Consider the following 27,347-nt stretch of genomic DNA (forward strand, 5'->3'; position numbering starts at 1 on the left):
CAAGCGCTATGAAAGTATTCCGATATTGTGAATTACTCGGGTAATAAAGGATTATTAGAGTCATCGAGGAATATCTCGTTTCGAATTAGAAAATTTTCTTTTTTCTGTTTCCCTCTATCAGAGTAAATGAGACATTTAGAATGGCTAACTGAATAAATGTAGAAAATTTGCAAAATTAGGAGGATAGAAAAAAATGATAAATATGACATATATGCAACATATTTGCGGAAAGGTTGGCTTTTTGCACATTACTACCTTCCCGTTGCATAAAGAAACGTATAATCACCATAAAAACCTAACGGGAAGTAACAAGCTCTTGTATTAGAAAATTTTTTTAAGTCATGTTTTTAAAATTCGATAAAATAAAATTATCAAGTTTTTTAAATGTTTCGCTAATTCATTCATTAGAGATTATTAGACAAGTTAATTAACCTATGCACTTTCGAAAAAAAAGATGTCAACGAGAACTACTTTCTCATCGCTTCATTTGAGAATTTAAGTACATGAGACTTGAGTTGGAGGCCTGCTAATTGAGACAGAGTCTGGTAATTGTCAAAATTGATCACTCGAATGAGTCCTCGGGACCTGTGAAATATCTTTCCTGAAAATATTGGAACCTATGGGTTCTGGCGTCACTCAAAAGGGCCATGTGCCTTTCCCTTTCTTACAACTGTCTTGACAGGATCATATTCTCTATGCACATTTTCCCTGAAGCTAAGAAAAACATCTCGCGGCAAGATCAAGCGTCTTTTTACTCTTATCTTTCGCCGTTTATCTTCTAAAGTTACAATTTTCCGAAATACTTGATTAAATTAAAAATTATATTATTTAAAATAATTGTTGATCTGTGAATAATATTGCCCGATATAAAATCGTAAATAAAGAGTAATATTTATGAGATTGTTGTAAAATGTATATGAGTTTAAAAAAATTCCACGTTCGAAAATCGTACAAAAGTCGCGAATACGAATATCAACAATCAGAAATTATTTTCCGATATGAAGTGTGAAATAATCGCATGTTTTGTTTGAATTCATCAACGACCCGGAAGACGCAACGGAATTTATTTTTCGCATTCGAATTTCGCGCGAGTGAATGGAACGTAATATTACGCCACGCTGAGCCGGTTCTGTAATTTAACGCCGGTATCGTATATACTCGTGCGATTGCAACTTTCGTTCGATTCGCTGCGTTTTTCCACTGCGACATCCAGCGTGCGCGCTTTCGCGGTCAGTCGAACAGAAACATTCTCGTTTTTTTGTTTTGTTTTTTTTTTTTTTATAGGATTAGAACTATCGAAAAGTTTCGACCCTCACATTGAAAGCTTTTATAAAATATGCAAGTTTAAAGAGAAGATGTATGTGATACACCTGTATGTAAAAAAGAATTGCCTGGCTAATCCAGAGTTATTCCTTGTTTAGTTTATAAGCAGATAAAAACCTATATCGTTTAAAAAAAAAAAAGAAAAGAATATTATTATATAAAAATTGCGACAATACATAAAAAAAATATTCTGTATTAAATATTTTATCGTGTCGGAAATGTATCAAAAATTCTCTTATCAAACATAATTGATATAAATTCGCTTAAAAGCTTTCAGAGCGCTCTCGCGTTCACAAGGTCCTCTTAAAAATGTGAAATGTAATAAAAACAGAGTGACAAGTACGCCCGCAGCAGAAACGAGTTTAATACACTCGAAATATTTCGCGCCCGCAGTGAATTATCCGCAAAATTATTCGCGACGACGAGGCGTCGCATCAAGTGCTGGCATGCTCGATATAAATTGACAGGCGACACGTGGAACAATTGCGTCACATACGCGCACACGCCTCCGTTCTCAGGGCGGGATGACGTTCTGTTAAATGCTTTTATAGAGAGAGAAAACGACGTCTGTTCGTGAAACTACCGATCTCTTCTAGCGCGGTTATCGATATCGCGTCGCTGCTTTTCAAAGGTTGAAAACTCCATCTTCGATTAATAAAAGGTGTACGATGCCCTCTTCCAAAAGTTTACTAGCTATTCACCATCTTGCAAAGTTCGAATTACTTCAAATATCATTTAAAACCAAAGCTTCTTAAAGTTTTGAAAATTTGGAAGAAGATTCTTCCTTTATAAGTATTAAAGAATTTGTAAGACGTTTAAAATCTTTGACAGTAAAGTTACAATTTATCCTTTTATTTCCTTTACGAAATAGAGAACTTAATTAAAATGCAATAATAAAATTAAAAAAAAAAATTGTTTAATTAAATTTAATTTTAGTAAAGGTTGTTTAGAGATATCTTCTAAACGAAATAAATGTTATTATGTATCAATTGTGTTATGCAAGTGTGTTGTTAGATTTCATTGGTTGTAGAAGACTATTATCATCACTTTCAATTAATTCAAATTATTTCTAAGCTATCGATATCGACATCGCGGTTTATTGCTTCGTCCCAACTAGTCTCTCGACATTGTTCGAAAAATTGAGATGACTCACAGAGATGATACTTTTTACACAGGTGGTCGCTTATCTAAACTCACGTCGGCTTTCATATTTCCATACGAAAAGAGTTCTCGGTTACGGCACGATCGCGAAGTGCACAGAAATTCCTGGACCGCGATAAGCCGTTTGTCGTCTCGGTCTAGAGTATCTTTCACGCAGCAGACAAAGAACATTTTCCCACCCGTCTGGCTAGCCTTTACAGTTTCGGAAAGTTGGACAATGTCTGGGACGAGAAATCACAAAATATGAACCGAACATCAGTACTACTGTAAGATAAAAAAATGTAAATATTTTTAAAACTTAAGAAATACAATAAATTTTTCTTTTTAAGAAAATTTTGCGAGTAGTTAAAAAATTGATCTTTGTTATATATAACACGGTTCATTTTCTAATGACCATCGTCTGAGAACGATGATTTCACAGGTCATCGTAGTGACTCTCGGTCGGGTCGGTCACTGATCCACACCGATGATCCCGACGAGGTAAAAGTTTATACCGTTACGAAAGAGCACCTCTTCGTGCACGGTCAATGCGCGCTTTTACGTGACCGGAAAGGTGCGCATAAAAGCGGAAGCTCATTCCTGAAGAGATAACCAACCCATGAATTATTCCAGAAGTCTTTTATTCTTTCTGAGAGACGAGAAAAACGTCTCATTTGCAATCGCATGCCTACGCAAAAATTTTATCTATTATAGAAAAGAGGCAGTTTCCTTTCCTTCTCTCTCTCTCTGTCTCTCTCTTCTCTAATCCGTAAATGGAAAATCCAACTCGAGGAAAAGCCATTCCATTGCAATGTCATAAAAAAATTATCAAGTTCCAAATATTGAAGTTTAATATTCAAGTATTGATTTATTAAAAAAAAATCTATCGTTTAATTTAAATAAAAAATTTTTTTTAATTTTATAAAAAGTGTTACAAAACCCACAGTTTAATATTAATTTTTTTAACGCGCATAGAAAAAATTTTGCACGTTAAACCATAAATCTGAGATAGAAGAAAAGAAAAATATTAGGCATGCAAAACGTGAGCATATCTACTTTTTCTGAACGACAATAATGCTACTGAGATTTTTATCGTCACGATTACATCACTTTTTTAACATCAGATAACATAGCCACCAATGAATTTAATTATTTTGTTTTTATAATTTAATTCTTAATCGTGAATTCATAAGTTTTTTTGTAATCAAACACATTGATGTAAAATAATTAAAACTAACGTTAATGAACACATTATGCGACAATTATTATTATTATTATTATTATTATATAGTAACATTTTAAAGAATAAAGAATATTGATTAAAAAAGTGATTTATTGGCTTAAACCACTTTTATTTTTGATTACTTAATCGCTTTCATTTTTGCAAAGACATCATGAAGTTCAATGCACCAAACGGTATCGATTAATGCTGCATCGCATGCAATCGGAATTTTTCATTGTCACGTACGATACTACGGAAGAAAACTGGTTCTTACGCTCGTTAGAAAATTCCATTATTCACGTAATATTATAATTCTCTCGTTTGACTATAATTTCTTTGTTACACAAATGCAAATAATTTCTTTTAAATGACTCAAATAATTACTTATTAAATAACAACGCTCGAAAACGTTAATTAGAAGAGAATATTTTTGTATTATGACGAATTAAATAAACTTTGAATAATTGGAAACAAAAGAATGTATCTCGAAACTAATTTTAACAGAATTAAAAAGATATTTATTAAATGTAATAATTTTTCAAAAAATTGACAACTTAAGAGTCGTCAGTTTAAGAGAGCCCTTCGTACAATCAAAAGTCAATCATTAAGTATTGAGAGAGAGAGAGAGAGAAAGAGAGAGAGTTGATTCGTTACCTCTCTGGTATTGAACTCACCTGCGAGAGATTTCAATAGATTCCGCGTACTTGGTTTCGTTATCGCATTACGTGTTCAAAAACGTTAAAAGTTAAGTAGTTAAATATATATTTAAATTTAGTCAGGCACACTCGCAAAATAGCAAAATTAATTGTCGATGAATAAAAAACTTTCCAAAAAATAATATAAATTGATGAGAAAAAGAGAAAGAGAGGAAAAGAAATTGCAACAAGTTATTGTAACTATTGTGCAATGTCAGACACTATTATTAACTACATCCAAAATTCTAAACTCCCTTGAAGCGTAACGACGTGCTTCCCTTCTAACAATTCTCAGGTAGACGGTTGAGTAGAATGTACAGAATGTTACGAGGGTGAATTTTTGCCACCTGCGACAATTGTCCCTCGCCCCCAAATTCTTTCACGTATCACCAAGTAAAATGGTCGCAGTCCTAATATATTTAATATGTAGAATTTTTACTTTATTATTAAAAAAGTCGTAAAAAATATGATCGTATTTTCTTTCTTTAATTAATGAGAAAATTTTTCAACTCATTTATGTTTAAATATCATAATTCTTAACGGTTTGCGTGTACATATGTGTAAATTTAGTTCGATAAAAGTACTACGATTGCCAATCGGTCTTGATTTACTACAGCTCGATCATCGATCCAGGATTTCCCGTGAGTCAGCGTCTCCGTTTACGTCGGGTATATATCTAAGATTCATAACTCGGATCCAGGGATCACGGCAAGTCAAATACGTTCGTCAGTTACAGTCTCGAATGAAAATTAAGCATTTTTAGGATTGAAAGGCGAAACTGTTTCACGTCGCTCCGCTTTCGCGTCTTTCGCGTGCAGACGCCTTCGCGTCGGGGGCCCCGCGACGCCGCACGGAACGATGGCGACCGCAAGAAGCGCGGTCCGCGGTCACACAGAGGGGAAGAGAGAACTGACTCACCTGCCACGGCGTGTCGCGTCCGCATTTTCCCAAGTCCTTTTCTTTTGTTTTTCTTCGGCTCCTTTCCTCTCGTGGTTTGCACGCCTCTCACGCACTCAACATCCTGCACCGCCTCCTTCGCCGCCTTTTCGGCCGCTCGCGCTCTTTTCGCACGCCGTGGAAAAATAAAAATCCTCCGAAGGTGCGCGTTCTCCACTCTTTCACCTTCCAGCACCCGCGCACACGCACCCAACTTCGACCGACGACGAACGCCCGCCGAACGAGACTGCGAACGGACGGTGGCGGTGAACGCCACCACCTCGCTCGACCTGCCTTGTCGGCCCCTCTCCTTCCTCGGCTTTCAGGCATCGCTGTGTGAGTTACCTGGTGACCACCACGGTTACCTGCCCACGCGTTTACCTGCGCGCCAGGTACAAACGAGACGGCGAGTCCTTTGGCGGCAGGTCGGCGATACTGTTTTGCCGAGTTTAACTTCCGGCGCTAAAAATATAAAAAAATAAAAAACGTTATCATCTCCACATTATAATTTTCTTATTCGCGAATAAGCGCTTTATTATAGAATAGAAATTTTTATCTTTTCTCAATTACAATTAGTACTAAATTAATTTATGTATGCAACAAAATATCTATCGTATTGGCAATACTAATATGTGCTTTTACTTTTTCGATAAAGTGTTATGAAACCATTTCGTGTTGTTGGAATAGATATTACAAAGTCTTGAACGATATAAGTATAATAAAAAATTAACCTTCAATTAATAATCTGTTAAATAAGTTTTTCAGATTATTCACGAGAAGCAGCTTCGATCATTCAATTAATTTCAGTTTAATATTGGAATACGGCGCCATCTTAACATTATCTTGAAACCATTCAATCGATCAAGCTCAAAATGTTGTACGTACCGACTTATGTGTCGGTATAGGCTCTTCGTCAGTATTACAATTACGTCTTATTTTCTAGAAAATAAAAAGAAAATGAGATATTGCACCAATAGGTACATATTATTACGTTGTAAAAACATAATTATAAAAACGTTTGTCTAGCAATAGGCACGAATATAAAATTGTCACAAAGGCTAATTAATTAAACGCTTCTGAAAGGCGTTGGACATAACAATTCCAAATTTGCAATACTGATAACATTAATACCTTTCAATTACTTCCGAGCTCTCGAGGTCTCGATAACAATCGCAGACATAATCTCCAATCGACAATCTTAATTACTTTCTGATATCGAGTCCGAATAATTAGCATGATAGAAAGATAATAGATCGAGTAAATTCAAAAAAGAACGGTTACCATTGCCAGCGTCTCGAGCTTCGCGATCGAGTCCTCTTCGATCGTGAAACCGAGCCACAAATGTTACAGTTATCTTAAAATCAACGTCGACGACATCGGGAATAAGATACCTTATGATCGTAGAACACAATCTTGCGCCGGGAAGGCCAAATTCAGTCAAATTGGAATAAATTACAATTCTGTAGCCTTGTCTGTACGTGTTGCCTGCGGGGCAGTTGGCCTACCTGTGATCATACAGTATGATCACAGATGAGCTAACTGTCCTGCAGCGACAGTGAAGTCACATGCGCCAGCGCCAGCGCCAGCGCCAGCGCCAGCCGCCGTCGCCAGCCGCCGTCGCCGTTCGCCGCAAAAAATGCCAAATCTGCTTTTCAGTGTACATACACTCATCGTCAGGAATGGTGTTCGTGGTGCTGCGACGGCGACTAGCATACGTTATCTTGGCGTGGGGTGCGTCGAATCTCACACGAAGCACGTGCGTAGATGTGTTGCGAAGCACCGGTCATAGAGGATTGAGGGAGAACGTGGCATGCTACACCTCTCCGCACTCGGCGGTCGAGAGAGGGGGAAGTCACGTACGCCAGCCGCCGTCGCCGCTCGCCGCAGCAAATGCCATATCTGCTTTTTGGTGTACTGCTGTCGTTGCAAATGCAATATTCGATTTTATTATTTGTTATACAGTGCATATTTAATTTATCATTTTTCCCAATTTTTTAAAATAAATTTATATGTATTTTCAATATAATTATAATTTTTTGTCATATTTAATAATAAAATAATTATTTCAAAATTTCGTTATTTGAATATGATTGTCTTACAAAATTGTTTCAATGATCAATGATAAAAATTTATTTTACATGTAACAAATAATAATTTTTAGCAGCATTTTTCATATCGACCAACCCTGCTTTGACGACTAAAGGCCAGAGCACACACTTTTCCATAACGCATAATGCATAAAGCATTGTGCACAATCTCCGGCCTTTACTCTTACTTCATGTCGTAATCATTAAAGTTGACTCAGGTTATGTTATTCTAGGTTAAAATTTACGTGCTCTAGGAAAGAGAATAATAATAGAATAAAAAAAAAGATTTTTTGAGGCTCTTTTGTTAAAATAAAACCTGGCTTGAACTCTAAACTCGATTACTTAGCCAAGTAACATCAGTAGTATTTTTTATTAACGTAATTAAAATTGGTAAGTTTTTTTTCTCGGTGAAAGATCAAGTACCGAGTCTATTGTAATCAGATGTTTAATTGCAAACAGTTCTGTCGATTGTAACATAAATAATTTAATAAAGTTAATCAGACTCGATGAAGGTTGTCGTCACACGATAGAAACGTTGAAAACGCGGATTTTTATTTTCAGAACTTCTGTGCAAGCATGGGAGTGTTTTTATTCAGGTATAGGAATGTGATCCTGGGTGTAACTGCAACCGCTGTTGGATACTGTGCTGTTCTGACGCCGCACACTGTTCTATTAAAAAAATACAGAAACATAATGGCCAGATACCAGTCAGTAGTCAATAATTTTAATATTTGTATTTACATTCCCAATCTGCCTGCAACTTATTTTCTTTTTTTTAATATACAGATTAGGTAAAGAAGTGCCATTAAATTCTAATGTTCAACAACAAATTCAGAAGGTAATGAATGACTTAAAACTGCCTGACAGTGTTAAGAACATTATTAAGCCTTTCAGTGTGTCTGGCTTTGAACTGTTTCATGCTGGTACACTCAATGCGCAATATGGAGCAATTTTAGGAATGCCTATCAACTTAACGAGCACACCAGAAGAGATTCATGAAAATCTACAGATTGGAGAAGAGCCGATAGACTGGACGCGGTACGACGCTCAGATTTTCATGAAGGCAGTGATGCTTTCAGAGGATGCCCAAAAATTCGCAATAGCACGCGAAATCTTAAGGCTCCAGGCAGAAGAACCGTTCTTAAATTCATTTGAATTAGCTCTGATCATAGCAATGCTGTGGACACTTTATAATGTTATATCGTACAGATTTAAGTTAAAGGATAACGCAATAGCACGACGTACACTTTACACAGTCTTTATCTTATTTGGCGCGGCGTTATGGTTTGGTGTAAAAGACTATCAAAGCTACCAGCTTGATAAAGAAAATGACAAAATCTTGTGCAGTTTAGGGCTTAACTATATCAAGGGAGGACAAGAGTTTTATGACAAGACATTAATCAGAAACAAAGCTCTAAGAACTCTTCTGGGGTCGAAAGGAAAAGGTATATACACGGTTTATGGAAATGAAGAGACTTTGTTGAGACAGAAACACTTGCCCTTTTCCTACAGTAAGGATTTCTTTGATTCACATCTACGAAAATTAGAACGTACAAAATAAACTTCTTTATACTTCGAATTTTAAACAGAAATTTTTTTACATTCGTCAATCAAGATTCTTTTATGGTTTTAATGTTTTCAAGTTTCAATGTTTAATGGACTCCCTAACTTTCTCCTCAAAATGTATTTTTTTGTTTATATAATGAATTAATAATAATTGTTTATATAATAAATTACATGGCACATTAATTTATGCGTGCAATAGATGAAATAAAAGATTACATGTTTGATAAATGTATCTAGTTTTGTTTTAATTTATCATGAACCATTCGAAAAAATTCAAAGTGACTTTTGTGAGTAGATGGCATTTGTCAATTAGGAAAGGACGAATATTTTGCGAGTAACAAAGATAAAATACGTTTTTAGCGTATCCCCGAAACCAAAATTCTAATTCTTCTCGTTGTCATACCGACGTTATACAAGTTCGCTGTGCTGACTGCTGCGTAAACGAATACATCCATCTACATGCATTTTCTAACCTTATAACTTTTTTTCCAAACAACGATTCGCTTGTTTTCTTTACTTTTTTTAACGTGGTAGCACATGGTGGCACATGTGGCTTTATCGTATCTGTAACACGTGACTTTTGTTCCAACAAGTAATGTATTATGTTTATCATGTTATCGACTTGTAAATGAAAGATGTTAAAATAATGTCTAATATTGATATTATCTATATATATATATATATATATTTTTTTTTTTTTTTTTAGGTAATGAACGTTGTAAGAGGAATGGGGTTATTTAGTAGAGCACATCATTTAAGAGAACGTTTATTCTCTTCGAAAAATTTACTATTCACGAACATTGGGATATCAATTACTCTATCTGCCCTGGGAGATGTCTTGGAGCAACATTATGAAATATTAAAGGTTTTTTAATTGCAAACTCTTAACATTTCATCAAAGTTCAAAGATACTATTGTTTTTTTGTATTTTTCAGGGAGAATGGGATAGATGGTCTTGTATCAGAACAAGAAACATGTCTATATCTGGCATGTCTATTGGGGTAGTTTGTCATTACTGGTATAATTATCTAGATACTAGATTACCAGGACGCACTATTGGCATAGTTCTAAAAAAAGTGATTATTGATCAACTTGTATGCTCCCCTCTTTGTTTAAGTACATTTTTTTTAACACTGGCCTTGTTGGAAAACAATAGTCTAGCAGAATTTAAAGATGAAGTTAAAAAAAAAGCATATAAACTATACATAGCTGAATGGATCATATGGCCGCCAGCACAAGTCATTAACTTTTATTTTCTTCCTACACAATACAGAGTATTTTACGACAGTATGATATCACTTGGTTATGATGTATATACAAGTCATGTAAAATATGATGTAGAAACAGCTAACAGATGATGTTAGTAAAACATTTGGCAAAATTATAGACAATTCAAATCAAATTATAAAATACAAGTACAAACTATAAATCATGCATATAAATAAACAGATAAAATTATTAACATTTTTAACTGATTTTAGCCAACCTAAAAACTTTAGTGAAAAAATGTCAGTTTATACATATCGGTCAAACCAACATTTAAAATGTATTAACTTTTTTATTATCTTTCAATGTAAGAAAAGTACAATACGTACTTAGTATATGTTTCTTTAATTAATTGATTATTGTTTACTTAATTGGCTTATGATATATAAAGTTCTTCTCATATATGTTAATACTGCTAATATCTTTGATTTGTAAGCACAAGATTGACATTCACCATTTTTTAAAACATTCCATCATGAATGCCGATAGGTACCAACACAGCTATAAACAGCAGCAAATTACGTGCTACTAATTTCCAATCGTTCGGAACTGCATATGGTGCCAAAACGTGCGTCAATCTATGAATCTAAAAGATAAAAAGTTTTTTGTGAGAATAAATAAATTTTATTTCATAATTATCATTAAAATTGTAGTTTTAATTAATTTTTTTAAAATATAAGCAGTTGTGTTACTTACTTCATGACTGGCACAAATAAAAATAAATGACGTAACTAAGAGATTTAGTACCGGGAATCTGGGTAATAGTACAAGTACTCCATGCGAATCTGCCGCCAGCCATATATGACCTTGTGCCACCAAAGTTTCCAAACTTATTCTACCTAGCCCAGTTAAAAGTGCAGAGTGTTTGCCTCGTAATGCCAACGATGCGTTTCGGAGAGCAATGTATCCTATAATCTAAAATAAAATAATATTAATAATAAAATAGAGAAAAGTGAACAAAAATAAGATTTTAGTAGTGTACTTACCGGAATAAATGCAACGTAAGAATGAATTTCTTCGCATTCTGATACAGAATGACACAAAATCGTAAAAGTAGTATATGCTATTAAGGAGATCAAGGCCAGTACAGAAGACAATGCGGTACCCGGAATGTGATCTATTCTTTGAAGGGCAACAAGAGCGGCTCCAAAAGTCAAGCCCCAGACTACGCTGTATCTGTCGACTCTCCAACGAGACCACCATTCACGAATATCGTCGTCAGTTGTTACAAATAACGCTTTCCACGGTCTCGTAACAAATACTTTTTCAAAGAACACCTACGCTAATAAAACGAGCTACTTGTACTTTGAAATTTTTTTTTTAATGTATTTTTCAATATGAGTTTTTTGTTTATTACCTCTGACATGTATAATATGGTAATTATCGACACAAGGCCTATAAGTTTTAGAGCGAAATACAGTAAAGCTCTCGGTCCGTATTCTGCTAAACTTCCAGAGTATATTCTAGGTGGTAACCAAGCTAGAAAGTAGATCACTAAAAACCAGAACGATACCAACGGTACGAAATGATAAAATTGATATGGCCTATTCATACAAAGGCATAAAGATACCGTTAACAAGTTCAATCTGAACATCACCTGGAACAAGAAACAACTAGATTTAATTTTTGGTAAAAATATAATTTTAATAATTTAAATTACGTCAAATAATAAGAATTATTTAAAATCTAATAGATTAAATCTTTATTAAAGGAAGATTTAGCTTAGACTACATAGGCCTTCTCTTAACGAAAAAGTAATTATTTAAATTTGGGCATTATAAAACTATTATAAGTTAATAAATACTTACTCTGGCAAATCTGACAAGAGACACGTCACCAGTTTGCCAAAAGTAATAAAAGTGTCCATATCCAGACAGAAATAAGTAGGCAGAATTAATTAATCTTAAATACATGTAGATCGGTAAGACGTTTTTGGCACCTGTGACGTGATATATGAGCACAACCGCTTGCATTAAGCCTCTCCATTCGTCTGTTTGTTCTCTGTTTAACACTCTCGGTCCTCTCTCGCGATCTTCGGTAAAAAATAATCCAAGAGCCAAAATATAGCCGAGCGGTAACCAAAAACTGAATTCACTGTAGTATTTATTTTCTTTCATAAAAAAATTTGTTCTACAAGTGAAGTAAGAAAAAAAGAATTATTAAAGCTTTTGCACTATAAGGACAAAATTACAAATCTCATCAAGCGATTATTTACCTGTCACACAAGTAAAAGTATGCTAAAATAATGGAAAATAGAGCCAGCGATGTAATGAGGGTATAAAAATCTTGTACTTCAGGCTGTTTAACTTGAATGACTTCTGAAGTACCCGTTTCTTCTTTATCTTCTACTTCTTCGGTTGTAACATGAGAATAAGATATTTCAGAACGATATTTGCACAACTTTCTATACAGCCAAATTCCTCCTCCTATTGTTAAACTACAAAAAAACATTTAAAAAATTATTCCTTTTGTGAAAAAAATATGTGCGGGATTCATAAGAATAAAAAATTAAACACTTAATTACAATAATGCGAGAGCAGACAAACTTAATAATTGTAGAGTAGTTGCTGATTCAGGATAACTGCAACAACTGCCGTCATCAAAATTCATATGATCGTTACAATATGTATTTAACAATATTTGAACTTTGTGACGAAGCGACAGTGGACTCGCTAAATAGCCATCAGGACTTTGTTCAAGTACCCCCATACCAACTAATTTGCTACTTTGCCATATACGAGCCTCACTATGAGACAATATCTGTATAGTGATTAAGGAATATATATCTTTTCCCTTATATTATCTCTCATTCTTTGTATTTGTAAATCAATATAACATTGATGGTACCTTCTTGGCTGCTTTGTTACACAAGTTGATCTGTTTGTTATCTAAACTCATCAATTGTACAGGTAGTCTTTCTTTAAGCACAGGATCTTGTAAGAGCCACAAAAACTGAGATCCCTTTTTAGCCAAAAAGTCTATTGGTTGTACTAGTCGAATTAAGCCTGTGCTGTATTCTGAATAAAGTTGTGTATCACTATTATTGTTTGCAAGAACCATAGCTGCTGCAGAACCAGCAACAATTACACTAGGTGCATCTGTCTTCTACAACATTAAACATATATATTTCTAATTTTTTAAGCTCTCTGTACCAAAAAATATATTATAATATGTATAAATTACCATCCAGCCTCTGAAATCTGCTATCATAGAATTATCAAGTCCTGGTCTCCATAGAAACTGTACATTTAGCTTAAGTTGCCCATCGTTAAAACCCAAATCAGAGTTTTCTGGCAATTCTGTGAGATCAGATGCTTTCCCATCAATCATAAACTGAGACACAAAAGACTTATATAATTGCCTTACTCTAGCATCACCAGTAAATACAAAATGATTATGGTGGCCCATGAAAGCTAGATATCTCATACACCTTCTGCTGTCTCTGTAGGTGTATAAATGTTATCAAGTGAATCTTTCCATATAAAAATTAACCTCTACTTTTCTCTAAAGTAAATTAAATGTAAAAATCTCACGTTTGTGTGTAATGGTGCATCATGCACCCGTATGGTTGCCATTCTTTGTCTCCTTTATATCTGCCTTCAGTCAATAACCATTTGCAAGAATCACTACCTGTAACAATTGGCAATAATAAATTACCTGTACTATCTGAACTTAAAAAATATAAACTATTAAATACAAAGTTAAAAAATTGTTTTACCATACCATAAATAAGATGTATAACGCCATGATATATAATGAAACAGATAACAAGTGCGGTAGCTAATTTCTTTGCACTTGTTATTGTTATAAGACTAATAAAATGTTCCGCCGATGTCATGAAGAGATTGATGCTGTAAAATAAAATCTTTTGTAATTTTATATTTGTGTCGATATCTATCTGTTATATGTAAATATGAAATTGGTTAATTCGTATTAGAGCGAGAGACTGACATGCCAGGATTGGACGCTTGCGTTACTGGAGTGTGTTTGTGCGTGTGTGAGTATAAGAGGATAAGGAAGTTAGTCGAGAAAAGACGTTGTATGCACTACGACGTTATTAGAGAGCACAAGTGCATAAAAGCGATCGTGTTAAAGCATTTTGATTATTAAAAGTTTATCTTAATTATTCCTCAAGTGTATTTTATCGCTCGACATCTAAATAACCCTGCACTTTACACAATTTTACGAAATACAAGTGAAAATTACCGACATTATCGACTGCATGTACTAACTGAAAAGATAACACGAGACCAATCGACTTCGCCGGTTTTCCGTAAGTGGGATCAACTGAATAAAGTTACTGAGTAAAAGAAAAATAATTAATTACAAAATTAAATTAAAAAAGATTAAACTAATATTGGCAGAATAGGACGTCAGACTTCACTGGTCCTCTCGCGGGAATCTCTTTTGACCTCGTAATATCGAATGATCGCTTGACTTCGAATACTCGGAATTTGTGTACTGACATTGCTGACATCATCGACGTTTGCTTCGCACTTGCATTGCCAAGCCAAGGGTGTGGTGTAGGACAACCGTAGGATTCGCCGAGCTACGTTCGCTGTCATAAAAGGTCATGCCGCGCTCGCTGAGATTGGATTGGTTGACTATGATGCAAATCTGACGGGAATGTAAAACAAACGCCTCAGCTGCTCGTGATAATTGCCTAGGACCCTTGGTAATGCTTTTGCCCTGTTAAATTAACCATTTGTTGAATTTATTGATAAATATTAACCTCAAACTTTGTTCTAACCAACGACGAGGTCCATTGCAGAAAAGTTATAAAGCTAGCAATTAATATTATTGAAGTGTAGTGACTCCAGAGTTGTTTCGTCAAACTATAACGTTGATAAATAATTCAATAAACAGCTGGTATATTGTAAAAAGATTAATGTAGCAGAAAACAATCCGAGAGAAATGAAATAATAATGACTAATGTGAAATTGTAATGAAAAGATTAAAGCATTGTTGACAATACTGTTGAAACATCTTGGATTTAAGTTTAATAAATTTATTTATTAGTTTAGCAGATTGAATGTGATTGAGAAAAGACCGCCAGGAGTGTTTATCAAAACCTAACCATTTTCTTGCATTAAAATATGCCAGGGTAAGCATTACTCAAGGATTTTTTTTTTTTTTTGTAAACTTGTACAATCTAACTTGTAGATTTAATATTATGATATATTTTGAATTGCTCTTATTATTTATTATTTAGCGATTAAACTAATTATAAATATAACAAAGTTAAATTGGTATCTTGCCAGGGTTACAGAAATGTCTTTGGATCATATGTCATGCTCGCGATGTAGAGAAGGTTTTGTTGCACATGAAAAAATTGTGAATTCACATGGCGAATTGTGGCATCCGCAATGCTTTGTGTAAGTATATACCAAGAACAACCATTAAAACTCTTGTTGAAGTTAAATAACAGCTACTGTACTATAATATAACTATCACAGAATGCTATTTTCTTTTGAAATTCAAATCTTAACATTCTGTAGCGTTCTGGGGTGCATGTTTTCCATGTACAATAAGCTGCAAAAATTGCACAACAGATTTTCGAGTCACATAAGTTAATATTATTTTAACAGTTGCGCGCAATGCTTCCGGCCATTTCCAGATGGAATTTTCTATGAGTTTGAAGGTTATAAGTACTGTGAACATGATTTTCATGTTCTGTTTGCACCATGCTGCGGCAGGTGTGGTAAGTTACAAATAAATTTTATTAATTACTTAACAATTATCAATAACTCTGAAGCAGTCAGGTGTGAGATATTTATACTTAAACAATTATTTTTGCAATAGGTGAATTTGTTATCGGCCGAGTGATTAAGGCAATGAACTCGAATTGGCATCCACAATGCTTTCGCTGCGAAGAGTGTAACGGTGAATTGGCAGATGCAGGTTTCATCAAGTGTCAAGGCAGAGCCCTGTGTCACACATGCAATGCTAATGTGAAAGCTGGAGTGCTTGGAAAGCATATATGTCATCAGTGCCAGTATGTTTTTATTACATAAAAAATTGTATCTAAGTTATAAATAATGTAGTTTACTTTTTTCTCGATTATATTTAATTATTAAAATATTTAAAATAATATGGTAATTTTTAGCGGAGTAATCGATGACAAACCCTTGCGATTCCGTGGTGAACTTTATCACCCATATCATTTTAATTGTACAACTTGTGGGGTGGAACTCAATTCCGATGCCAGAGAAGTTCGCTCTCGGCCTGGTTACGCTGCCAATGAAATGGTAAGATTAATTTAATTTTTTTTACAGTACGTGAGTTAAACATGATTTTCAGTTTTAATTTAATAAGAAATTATAATAAATAAAATATGTAAAGTATTAAATGTCATTTTAATAATAATTAAAATAATTTATAAATAATATATTTATCTTTTATTTTTAAACTTGTATATGAAAATGTTTTACCACCTATGTCGATTATGTTAATAATTCTTTTTTTTTTTTATAGAACGAACTGTACTGTTTACGATGTCATGATAAAATGGGAATTCCGATTTGCGGTGCTTGTCGGCGTCCGATTGAAGAGCGCGTAGTAACGGCACTCGGCAAGCATTGGCACGTGGAACACTTTGTATGTGCTAAATGTGAAAAGCCCTTCCTAGGTCATCGTCATTACGAAAAGAAAGGCCTCGCTTACTGCGAAACTCATTATCATCAATTGTTTGGGAATCTCTGCTTTGTTTGTAACCAAGTTATCTCTGGAGATGGTACGTACGATATATTACAAATGACACAAACCATACTATTTATTTTAAATTATTCAAATTAAACTTTCTATTACACTTACGTTGAACTGACAATATCAGAAATAAAAATTTATATGAATATTATTTATGAGCAAATATATTAACGTTATTTTCTAGTTTTCACGGCGTTGAACAAGGCGTGGTGCGTTCATCACTTTGCATGTGCATTCTGCGATCAGAAGATGAATCAGAAGACAAAATTCTTCGAATTTGATCTCAAGCCCGCATGTAAGAAGTGCTACGACAAATTTCCGCAAGAATTGAAAAAGCGGATGCGGCGCATGTATGATTTGAATCCCAAGAGAATCCCGTCAGTGTAAGCACAATTGTTGAGCTTTTCTGTAAATCTTTCAAACTTATCAATACTCATTTGTGTCTATAGTGCCTTACCTATTTTAATATTTACGTAAGGAAAAAAAATTAATTTAATTATTCGTCGAACTGTAATCTACAAAATTTACCAAAGCTACTCCTTTTATCAGTTGCATAGTTACACTTTGGTACAATTATCTTAACATTTTTTTAATATAACTTACAATTGAAAAGAAGAGCTATTGTCTACTCAATTTTAAAAGATCTTTTTCCAATTTATCATCTATGAATAGGAGAGTGCAATAGTTCTGTAATATTTTGTGTAAAGCATAGATTATTAGAATATAAACATTAATTTGTATTTAATTTAATTTTTGCGTGATGCCGCATAATTACTTACCTTTAACTAAATTGTACCACATATATTTCTTCTTAAACTTTACCTGGATTACTGCTAACATATATTTTACTCCACAAGTTTTGATATCTTAAATGATAACAATTGTTATTAAATAATAATATATAGCAATTATATACGTATGTATATATATATATATATATATATATATATATATATATATATATATATATATATATATATATATATTTAATCACATTTTAACTGCACTATATTTTTAATCGAGATTGCGTTTTTTTTTCGAAGAGATTTATAATGAAATATAGGATAAATGACGTTCCCAGCGGTGAAAAAAAATCCGCAATAAAAACGGCATTTAATGGAAGTAATGAAGTTTTATTTACAAATCAAGGCATTAATTTTATATTCACACGTGTGCTCCTTGTTCTTTACTCTCACTCATGTTAAAATCCGTAACCCGTTCAAGGTTATAAAAAAATATGAAAAAGTAATCACTTTCTGTAAGTTTTACTTTTTTTCCTCATTAAGTTATCTTTAATTGTTTACGCCACGTATACTTATTTCCATAAATAGTCTCGTGTCGATTATTTGTCGAAGGATAATCTTTGCACTTACACTTCCATTTAATCCTAGAATACTAATAATACGTAATAAAAAAATAGCATTTAATTTTAGCGGCTTTTTTTCTTTTTTGTTTTTTTTCCCCCATTTTTTTCGTTAATTAAAATAGCATGGTTTATTTTTAATAAGTTTATTTTTCTTTTTCTTTTTAGGAAAACCTCAACATACGTAAATTTAACGTATGATTAGTGTTAATGACTTAAAAGTATGATTAGTATTCTAAGGTTAACGTTGCGTTTAGAGCTAAATGTGGTCAGTTGATCCTGAACTTTAAAACTGTATAATAAATCGATTTGGCTATATATATAGTTCAATGACGTCAGAGAGGCAAGGGAATCTATAGAAATTCTTCCGTGATAACCTACGCTCCTATAAAAGCACGTAAAATCACAACAAATTAAAAGATTTTAAGTTTTCTCACGATTGTACGTGCTTTTGTAAGACTTATCTCTGATCAATGTTTTCCTGAAGTCACGAAACTTAAAAAATAAGTATAAATTGCCTTAATTAATATAAAGGTCTATTGTATAAAAAAATCATTATTGATGTGAAAACGGATCGAGGATCAGTCGCATTTAGCGCTAGATGTGCGGTACTAATTTTTCTTTTCTTTTTTTTTTTTTTTTTTTTTTTTTTACAAGCAAGACTAAATTCGCACACGCGTATCTGCGAATAATGGCTGAACGTGATCGCTAATTCTATGTTCTAATTCTCCGTTACAAAGTTACAGTCTAATGTTGTGAGTAAGATGCTGAAGCGTGGACAACCACATTTAGCGCTAATTACGCAACGCGAATACGTGCCAGTAGTTTCAGAAAGTCTATATTCACATCTCTGTTCGGCGCCGTTGATTTTTGCAATGAGGCTATCCAATTTCGTATTTTATTTCAATTCGGGCAGGGATATCTATACAGGCGCATGTATATAATCGTAAGATTCTATTCTGGGATTTAATCAGATAGCCGCATTTCGTGCCGGAGCGCCGTCTGATGCAAATATAGGACCATGCTACTTTATTGCAATGAAAGGCAATGCGAACCTTCAACGGGTTAACAATAAATCACGAAAAAAAGCACTTTATACAATTCGCGTGATAATGACAATAATACAATTATTCCTAATTTTATGCGGCGCGCAAAAACCGCGCGCCCCCATTTTTGTTTTAATTCTTTTTTTTTTTTATTTTGCATTTTCCTTTTGTTAAGAAATTTCTCGGATCTCCTGTATATAAAAAAGTCTCGGCTTAACTTGGATCGGCGCGGCACTCGGCGAAAGCCTCGAACGCTATGATTTTTTCCCGTTTATTTTACACATACACACATGCACGCAACGCATACAAACGTACATACTTTACACACACGCACGCACGCACGCACGCACGCATTCTTGTTTCTGCCGTTTTTTTCAATGTGTATATATATAACTTTGTATGTATCTATAAGTGTATATATCTTTCTTACACATTTGTCGCTTTATTATATGCAGCAAGGCGGTTCGAAATCATGATTGCGATTTCAAGAGGGAGAACATTATTGGCAACGTTTTCTCACTCGCTTTTCTCCTTGCTTTAAATATTCTGTGATATCACGTGTTTGCGTATAAAACGTCGAATTTCTAAATTCACAAATACAAAAAGATTTCTAGCACATGTGCCATGAAAACAAATAAATCAGTTGCTTAAACTGTACGATCTTTAAAAAACTGTACATGCCTCTCGCATCGTTCTATTTCTGATTTATTACAAGATTTAATTTTATCTTAACGACGCGATCTTTATTCTTTTCAACTTTACTGGCACTCGAGATCATATCAATAAAAGATACAAATAAAAATAGACTTTTCATACGCAATAACGTAATAATAATAACGCTGTGCTTTAGCTGAAATGTTTGAAGATCCTTGAATCCTTAGATTCTTTGCGCTTACGTATAATTTGGATCTATGTATCTGTGCAGTTTGGAATTCTTAATCTACACAGCTTCAAGTCCTTGAATCTTTAAATCTTTGTAATTCTAGCCCGATAAATTTATAAAATCTTCGACTTTAATCTTTATGCTCTGAGATTTTCGAACGTCTCGCAAATACATTTTTCATCTCTTATAGCTGATTCAATTTCCAACAGCCTAAAAATAAATTTCTCAATCGTTTTCGCGAGCTTTGAAATCATTGAATTATTATGCTAACGCGAACTATTCAAGTATATCACAAAACAGTGTTGGATCATTGCACGCTTAGATATAAATATTAACGGATTCGTGGATTTCAATATCCATGCAGTCTCGGATTTTAGAATAATTGATTTCGATATATAACATCGACGAACCTTCTTCGATTCGGCAGAGATCCATGGGTTTTTTTAAAATTCCTCCAATTCTCATTCAGCTTTTCAATACTTAGACCTATGGATTCTCGGATCCTTGGATTGTGCACAGATTTGTCCCGGAACAGATGTATGACAGTCGTACGTTACGGAGTCGTTTCGATGGGCGTTATTACAAAGAGATTATTATACATTCGCGCATAATAACGTTTACAAGAAACATCGGCACACTTACTAAGTACAGAAGGATGGAAGAATTGGAAGCCACATCAAAAATCTCTTTGTTAAATCTCTTCCCTATTTTAAGTAGAAACAATAATTCGAACAATAAATCTCTCCGAGCTATCGCTGTATCGACAGAAATTAAGAAAACATGTTAAAATACAGGGTAGTCGAGCAATTCACTGCGCGTATCGAGGAAGACAATTTTCTGGTAAAGTAACTAAAAAAGATAAATGAATAAAAAAACAAATGCGTCGTACAAATAGCTTTGACCTTTTCGAAATAGTTTCACATAAGTAATAATATATATATATCATACAATCGTATACAATTATGATATTAAATTAATAAGATACGTGTTTTATTCTTTCCCATGCATGTCCTAGATCTATTACTTTCCATCACATTAATATTGTTTTTTTCTTTTTTAAACTTGTAGTATTCGCGACTTTCAATTCTGATTTTAGACAACAACAGATTTTATAAAATTTTACATGTTTAATTTAATATTTAAAGATTTGATCCACCCTGTATTCAAACAAAGGAAAAAAAAAACCCAGCAAACACGCAGCCGAGTTACAAGCTGATATTGATAATCAATACGCTTATCGAATATCGATGATAATGTCACAATTTCAAGTTAGGATTTGGAAAATTTTACTGCTTATACTACAACTATGATTTTGGAAAATATTTCCTGCAATAGTTAGTTCGAATGCAATTTTTCATTAGCAAAATGAATAATTGGTAAATAAAATTATTCAACTTCTAGATTTGAGTAACAACATCAGCATTGATACTTATAATAGTTATATTAATATAGTAATAATAATATTAACAAAAGTAAAAGCACGTATAATAACAATTTAAATTGATTATTAATACAATGCACTTTGTACATTAATTATATTCGATTAAGCAGCTGTGATTGTTTACAAATTACGCATTAGTAGATATATGCACATACGCGTAGAGATATACTGGCTGCTTATCTATTACCCCTCACGTGGGCTACACTTAAATTATTCTAATTTGTTAATGACATCATCGTGCAATTCGTTTCGTTGGAGCAAGAAAATTGTTAATTGTTAACATTCACGAAATTTATTAAAATATCTATAAACAAATTGAAATAAATTATAAAATCTAAAAAAAGAATGCTAATCAGAGCATATGGGTGTTTTCTCGATTGCAGAAATAATTATAAAATAAGAATTTAATTTTATTGACATAAATTCTTTCTATTTTTTATTTAGTTTCCTTAATTTTCCTGATATAATTTTATGCAAATTGGCAGTCGAGTATATATCTGATAATTTAAATTGGCAGTTGTTAGTAGTAAAATGAGATAAGAGCACACTTCAGCAAAAGTTTATATGATAAACAAAAATTACGAAACATTTAGATAACAAATGTTAATTTTGTGTCTATATATACATATTTATGTATGCGTGCAAATTTACACGCGTATATTAAATAATATATATATTTTATATTAAATAAATAAATATATATATATATATATATATATATATATATATATATATATATATATATATATATATGGTAATATATATATTCAATTATATGTACATTTAATTTCAATGAATAAAAATACTACCGGGATTATAATCTTGGCAAAAATCCAATTAATTTCAGATTACTAAATCTCATCTTTTTGCTCCAAAAAAACGAATGATCAAATATGACGTAACTTCATAGCTTGGAGGGAAAGAATGATATGCATTGGCCCAGCTTTCAGTTTAGCAATATTGGCAACAATATGTGATTCATGATTATTACTTAATATTTACTTTCCTCGTTTTTTTTCTCAGCAAAATATTTAATTTGATGTGACCTCTTAAAAATTTCTGTAAACCAAATTAATATTTCTCAATAAATTTAATTTAGTTTTCAAAAACCCCACACTTTTCATACTATTATTTTAATTTCTTAAAAATTCTTTAGCAAACATTAAAAAAGAAGTTTGTTACTGCATAAAATCAAAAATTAATATATTATAAAATAAATCTAATTAAAATTTTTATTCCAATAAATATATTGGAAAGTATTACAATTAACAACAATGACCTGATAAAAGTAAAAATGGAAATGTTCAAGATATCAGAGATAATAAAAAAATATGATAATACATACCCTGTAAAATTTTAATTGTTACGTTTCAAATGCCACGTACAGAGCGTACTAAAAAGATGCGTATCAGTAGCAGGAAACATTTAACGCAAATTTCAAATGCAAACATTAATAAAATGCTTAATTTACATTCAAACTTTTTGAAAGTTTTGATCTTGTTGAATGTGTTACAGAAATTATAGCATATTTAGTAACGATAATTAAACAATTATAATTTTTTGAATGTGTAGAGTTTACGACAACTCTTGTTAGAATATTGATTACTGTAAAATAAAAAATTGAAAACATCTTTTATCACAAGCAATTCAATCAATTTATAACATTTGCTTTATAAAGATAAGAAATTTAATAAAATTTAATGTTATAAAACATTGAAACAAATAATATTTTTACTTTTCGGCAGTGTAAAGAGGGTAGTATTCTAGTGTTGCGTTCCATTTTTATAAATTTGAGTCTCTTAATATTATTATTTTCTTGTAACATTTAAAAATAATTTCTTGGACTATATCAATGTTATACTTGTGCATTTTATACAGTTTTTCAAAGAATTCAAGGAAAGGTTGTTATAAAAAATTATAAATTTGGAATATCAAATTTCTAGATTTCTACAAGATTTTAGAATCTTGAACTATATTTAACATTTTATCTTTTTAGATTCTTGAATATTTGGTGATACTAATTGTAATTCTCGAAATATTTATCTTGACTTCTGTATTCACACACATTTTAAAAGCTATAACAACTTTATATTATTAATTCTAAAATATTTTAAAACTTTATACAATATTGCTTTAAATAATTAAAATATTTAAAATAAAATTTTTCCGTTAAAAATTTTTTTACATTTAAAATGTATATTTTAAATTTTACCTGCTACTGCTACTCATCCCTTTTTTTCCGACGTGTTCTGTAAGTTGGGTCAGGAGCATTCATAAACGTAATCCAAGCATTAACCTCTCCTCTGTAATCGGATCTAAGCGAATAAAGTTTGCAGTGTCTTGGTTCGGATAGAAAAGTTACGCAACTGCCTGGCCCATCAAACGACTCGAAGCGATCTCTTTTTTCCTCGCTTCATATTTTCTTGCTTTCCTTATAACTTTACATTTTTCCAGTATACAATCACCATCGAGAATCACTTTAATCAACGCTCTCTTTTCTTTCACGATCAATCAACTTTTCTGTAAGGAGCAGTTTCTGCTTGACGGAGATTCCTGGTTCCATTCCTCACTATACTCTTTCGTCGAGGTGTATTTTTATCTGCCCACGCAAACAAGATCGATATAGTTTGTCATTCTTTTACGCTTGATGCAAAATGGAAGAACACTCGCGTTTCGAAGCTGACTCAGTCTTCGTTGCGTTGCTCACCAGGAAGAAGGATATTAGCAGCTATGACTGTATGTCGATTTAAGTGATGCGCTTTCAGGATATTAAGACATTTGACTCCGTTGATCGGAGCGATTTTCCCAAACATCAACGTGGGGGGGCATTTCGAGGTCCTTCGCCACATAGCGAGTGGGTCACGTGGAGCAGTCCCCTCAGAATTCTCCGGAAGGTGCATTGAGCGACAAAACTGGCTGTATTGCCAGAATTCAGGTGGGGCTAGGAAGCAGCCATTGAAATTGAAGTTGGCAGGCTCTGATTGCTCTGCACCGCATGCGTAGGTATCTGATTATAAGGATGATTGCTATTACACAGCACCGTGTAGATATTTTCTACATTGCTGAGCTTTTCAAAGAAGGGAATTAGATCCAGTAGCTCGGAATCCGTCATGTCATCGAACCAAGATGCCACAGGAACCTACAAAAAGATTAACAACATGTCACTTGAGACCTTCATGCTTTACTCATTGAGATGAAAAACGTATAAATTTTATTTAACATGGAAATACCACAAATTATTGTAAGTATATCTTACCGCATTATCTGGATGGAAAATGTAACTGGCAGGACTATTATCTACAATAATGATCTGCTGTAAATCCCGACCTAATTTATTCAAATCCTTAACATAGTTTCCTCTGTGAAACACACAAGATTCTCTGAATAACCTTGCTCTGAAAACACCCCATCGATCTAATAGATCCGCTACGGGATCTGCATACTGTAAAATAATTATTTATTAAATTAATAGAATTTTTTTTATTTAAATTGTCATAATAAATTATTTTTTAATAAGTTTTTATAAACTTACCTTGGCCAAGCTTGCAGTGAACAATACACACTCATATAATTCACCCATTCTCTGCAAAAACTCGTCCACATAAGGCCTCTTTAAGACATACACTTGATGTACTGTTCCATCAATCTCTACAGGAACAACAAAGTCTGCATTGTTGATTGGTTTGAAAGAACTATGCACCAAAGTTTCATCCAAATCGATTACCATGCACTTTTTGTGCATGTCTTGGTGCCTAACTGGTGGTAGAAGAAATCTGGGGGATCCAGTGCCAGGTGGTGGTGAGCCACGACCTTCACCCTGTAGAGAACTCGCTTTGGAGCTCTTTGAACTCCCACCACGACCTCTTCCAAAGCAGCAAAGTAAGGAACGCAAGAGTCCACGTCCTCTTGGCTTCTTACCACTCGATGACGTATTATTGGCTACTTCATTTTCTCGTGGTATCTGGGCTGTAGTACAAAGAAAACAATTCATTATTACATGCATTGGTTGATTGAGCATGAATATTACAAAGATTGAACTTAAAAATAGTTTTTAATTGTGCAAAGTAAATCGTACTTTCTTGAATTAACTTGACCTAAGTGCTGTTGTATTTTATGTTGTCTTTACATACAAAATGTGTGCACAGATACACTTCAATGAAAGCATTAAAAATATATTTACATTTCCAAGTTGGGGTTTCAGAAAGTAAAAGAACTAAATTTTTTAATAGACAAACTTCTTGTCAAGATGCAATGTATTTACAATTTCTCTCTCTCTCTTTCTCTCTTTGTACACCATACACATACATGTATCTTACATATTTTTTTTTTTTTTTTAATTTTACCAACAAAGCAGTATATTAATTGACAGCTGATATAGATAAAACTCAATTGGCGATAATGTCAAACCAAAAAGTCAAGTCCATATCAAAATTACATCTCGCGCCTATGTAGTGTACACCGTAAAGACGAAGTAGCGCAATTAACCTTTTACAACGAGTTTTTTTGCCGTCTTTTCTCTGGCTACACTTAGAGAGCATCTCGTAAAACGTGTGTAAAAGGTTAAAGGGCACGACATGGCATAAGAAAACGAGGAAACTCGTGACATCAGGTCGTAAACGCGATGTCAGACGCAGGAAAAAAAACGACAAAGATTTCTAAGAGGGATAGCGATACAGATGTGGAGTACTGTAGAATAGTAAACGAGCGGGGACGGGGGACAGCGTGGAGGACACGCGAGAGTTGTTCACGCAAGAGAACAGGGGATGAAGTTGGGCAACGTAGAGCAAGGAGAGAGACGCGGGTGTGGATACCGTAACAGGTGTAGGAGTACAAAATCCCGGCAGCATCTGGCGGAGTATAATTCGGACGCGGACCGGGCGGGGAGTGGAGGACAGGACGGCGCGGGTCTATTCGCGCGATACGCACCTTTCCCGCTGTTGAACGCGCCTAACTCGTCATCCCGCGACACTTGGGTGATAATGGACGATGCGTCCATTTAAACATTAGTCGGTGGTCCCTGCGTGCTCGATCGCGAATTCCGTTAACGCGCGCGCGCGCGCGCCAGCCGACGAACGGACGGGCGGGCGGGCGAGCGAACGACGAGCGAGCGAGCGAGCGAGCGAGCGAGCGAACGAACGAACGAACGAACGAACGAGCGAACGAACGAACGAGCGAGCGAGCGAACGAGCGAACGAACGAACGAACGAACGAACGAATGAACGAACGAACGAGCGAGCGAGCGAGCGAGCGAGCATGCAAGCGTACCAACGGGCGCGCGCGAGTGACACGGAAAGCGCGGCGGACCCGTGCGTGCGTGCGCGCGCGCGCGCCCGCGCGCACGCCAGACGAGGACGGGAGCAAGCGAGACGGAGAAACGCGCGCACACGAGCGACAGAAAAGAAAAGAGCGGTCGAGCGCGACGCACACACAAGCTAACCTCACTCTCTCGTTCGTGGCGTACGAAGCGCGCAATCCCCTCGCCACTGGTGCCTCTACCACTGCACCCTGTCCCTACCCTACTACGTAGATGAGCGCGCGACCAACGGAGGCACATAGGCGCAGGAACAGACTCGATGAACGCGACATTGCCAGCACTTGCGGGGATAGACCGACGTAGACTATGCGCGGATTAAAAACGCGAAGTACTTCGTCAGAACGACGACGACTTGTTGGG

General features: G+C 34.2%; 6 protein-coding genes across 11 annotated transcripts in view; 3 read left to right on the forward strand and 3 right to left on the reverse strand.

Annotated features, from left to right (window-relative positions):
• The window catches only part of Crb (cell polarity complex component crumbs), a 27,585-nt gene extending 20,771 nt beyond the window's left edge, over window positions 1-6,814 (reverse strand). For 2 of the 3 annotated variants that reach the window (XM_070674661.1, XM_070674659.1), the window contains exons 1-3: window positions 6,708-6,814; window positions 6,048-6,255; window positions 5,299-5,778 (exon numbers count right to left, since the gene is read on the reverse strand). In XM_070674661.1, the coding sequence (XP_070530762.1) occupies window positions 5,299-5,323 (25 nt within the window). In that variant the 5' untranslated portion in view covers window positions 5,324-5,778; window positions 6,048-6,255; window positions 6,708-6,814. The remainder of the gene's footprint in view (window positions 1-5,298; window positions 5,779-6,047; window positions 6,256-6,707) is intronic. The other variant, XM_070674660.1, reaches the window with a different exon arrangement.
• Window positions 6,815-7,006: 192 nt separating this feature from the next.
• Window positions 7,007-9,201, forward strand: LOC139113308 (transmembrane protein 177). Of its 2 annotated transcripts, XM_070674367.1 has the most exons (4): window positions 7,007-7,227; window positions 7,637-7,793; window positions 7,965-8,110; window positions 8,190-9,201. In XM_070674367.1, the coding sequence occupies exons 3-4, from the start codon at window positions 7,980-7,982 to the stop codon at window positions 8,962-8,964; spliced, it is 906 nt and encodes a 301-aa protein (XP_070530468.1). In that variant the 5' UTR covers window positions 7,007-7,227; window positions 7,637-7,793; window positions 7,965-7,979; the 3' UTR covers window positions 8,965-9,201. The 2 variants fall into 2 exon arrangements, with proteins under 2 accessions (XP_070530468.1, XP_070530467.1); XM_070674366.1 differs by having other exon boundaries at window positions 7,007-7,793.
• An 88-nt stretch (window positions 9,202-9,289) lies between these two features.
• On the forward strand, window positions 9,290-10,327 carry LOC139113313 (mpv17-like protein 2). Its single transcript, XM_070674374.1, has 3 exons — window positions 9,290-9,561; window positions 9,676-9,834; window positions 9,905-10,327. Exons 2-3 carry the CDS (start codon window positions 9,679-9,681, stop codon window positions 10,325-10,327), a joined length of 579 nt encoding a protein of 192 aa, XP_070530475.1. The 5' UTR covers window positions 9,290-9,561; window positions 9,676-9,678.
• LOC139113306 (N-acetylneuraminate (7)9-O-acetyltransferase) lies at window positions 10,184-14,237 on the reverse strand. 2 transcript variants are annotated; one of them, XM_070674363.1, is made up of 11 exons: window positions 13,959-14,237; window positions 13,769-13,865; window positions 13,419-13,677; window positions 13,083-13,340; window positions 12,760-12,995; window positions 12,451-12,672; window positions 12,044-12,365; window positions 11,593-11,832; window positions 11,222-11,512; window positions 10,983-11,150; window positions 10,184-10,821 (listed from the first exon to the last, which is right to left on the reverse strand). In XM_070674363.1, the coding sequence occupies exons 1-11, from the start codon at window positions 14,071-14,073 to the stop codon at window positions 10,696-10,698; spliced, it is 2,334 nt and encodes a 777-aa protein (XP_070530464.1). In that variant the 5' UTR covers window positions 14,074-14,237; the 3' UTR covers window positions 10,184-10,695. The 2 variants fall into 2 exon arrangements, with proteins under 2 accessions (XP_070530464.1, XP_070530463.1); XM_070674362.1 differs by having other exon boundaries at window positions 10,932-11,150.
• Window positions 14,238-14,717: 480 nt separating this feature from the next.
• On the forward strand, window positions 14,718-18,955 carry Stck (LIM zinc finger domain containing stck). Of its 2 annotated transcripts, none has more exons than XM_070674364.1 (8): window positions 14,718-14,910; window positions 15,255-15,339; window positions 15,497-15,610; window positions 15,824-15,936; window positions 16,038-16,230; window positions 16,342-16,483; window positions 16,710-16,968; window positions 17,125-18,955. In XM_070674364.1, the coding sequence occupies exons 2-8, from the start codon at window positions 15,332-15,334 to the stop codon at window positions 17,325-17,327; spliced, it is 1,032 nt and encodes a 343-aa protein (XP_070530465.1). In that variant the 5' UTR covers window positions 14,718-14,910; window positions 15,255-15,331; the 3' UTR covers window positions 17,328-18,955. The 2 variants fall into 2 exon arrangements, with proteins under 2 accessions (XP_070530465.1, XP_070530466.1); XM_070674365.1 differs by having other exon boundaries at window positions 15,260-15,339.
• Window positions 18,956-23,130: 4,175 nt separating this feature from the next.
• Hzg (CTD small phosphatase herzog) lies at window positions 23,131-26,771 on the reverse strand. The gene is made up of 4 exons (XM_070674368.1): window positions 26,600-26,771; window positions 25,206-25,639; window positions 24,930-25,115; window positions 23,131-24,812 (listed from the first exon to the last, which is right to left on the reverse strand). The coding sequence occupies exons 1-4, from the start codon at window positions 26,667-26,669 to the stop codon at window positions 24,615-24,617; spliced, it is 888 nt and encodes a 295-aa protein (XP_070530469.1). The 5' UTR covers window positions 26,670-26,771; the 3' UTR covers window positions 23,131-24,614.
• Window positions 26,772-27,347: the final 576 nt, after the last annotated feature.

Source organism: Cardiocondyla obscurior, linkage group LG02, assembly GCF_019399895.1.
Source record: "Cardiocondyla obscurior isolate alpha-2009 linkage group LG02, Cobs3.1, whole genome shotgun sequence".
NCBI classification, from domain to species: Eukaryota; Metazoa; Arthropoda; class Insecta; order Hymenoptera; family Formicidae; genus Cardiocondyla; species Cardiocondyla obscurior.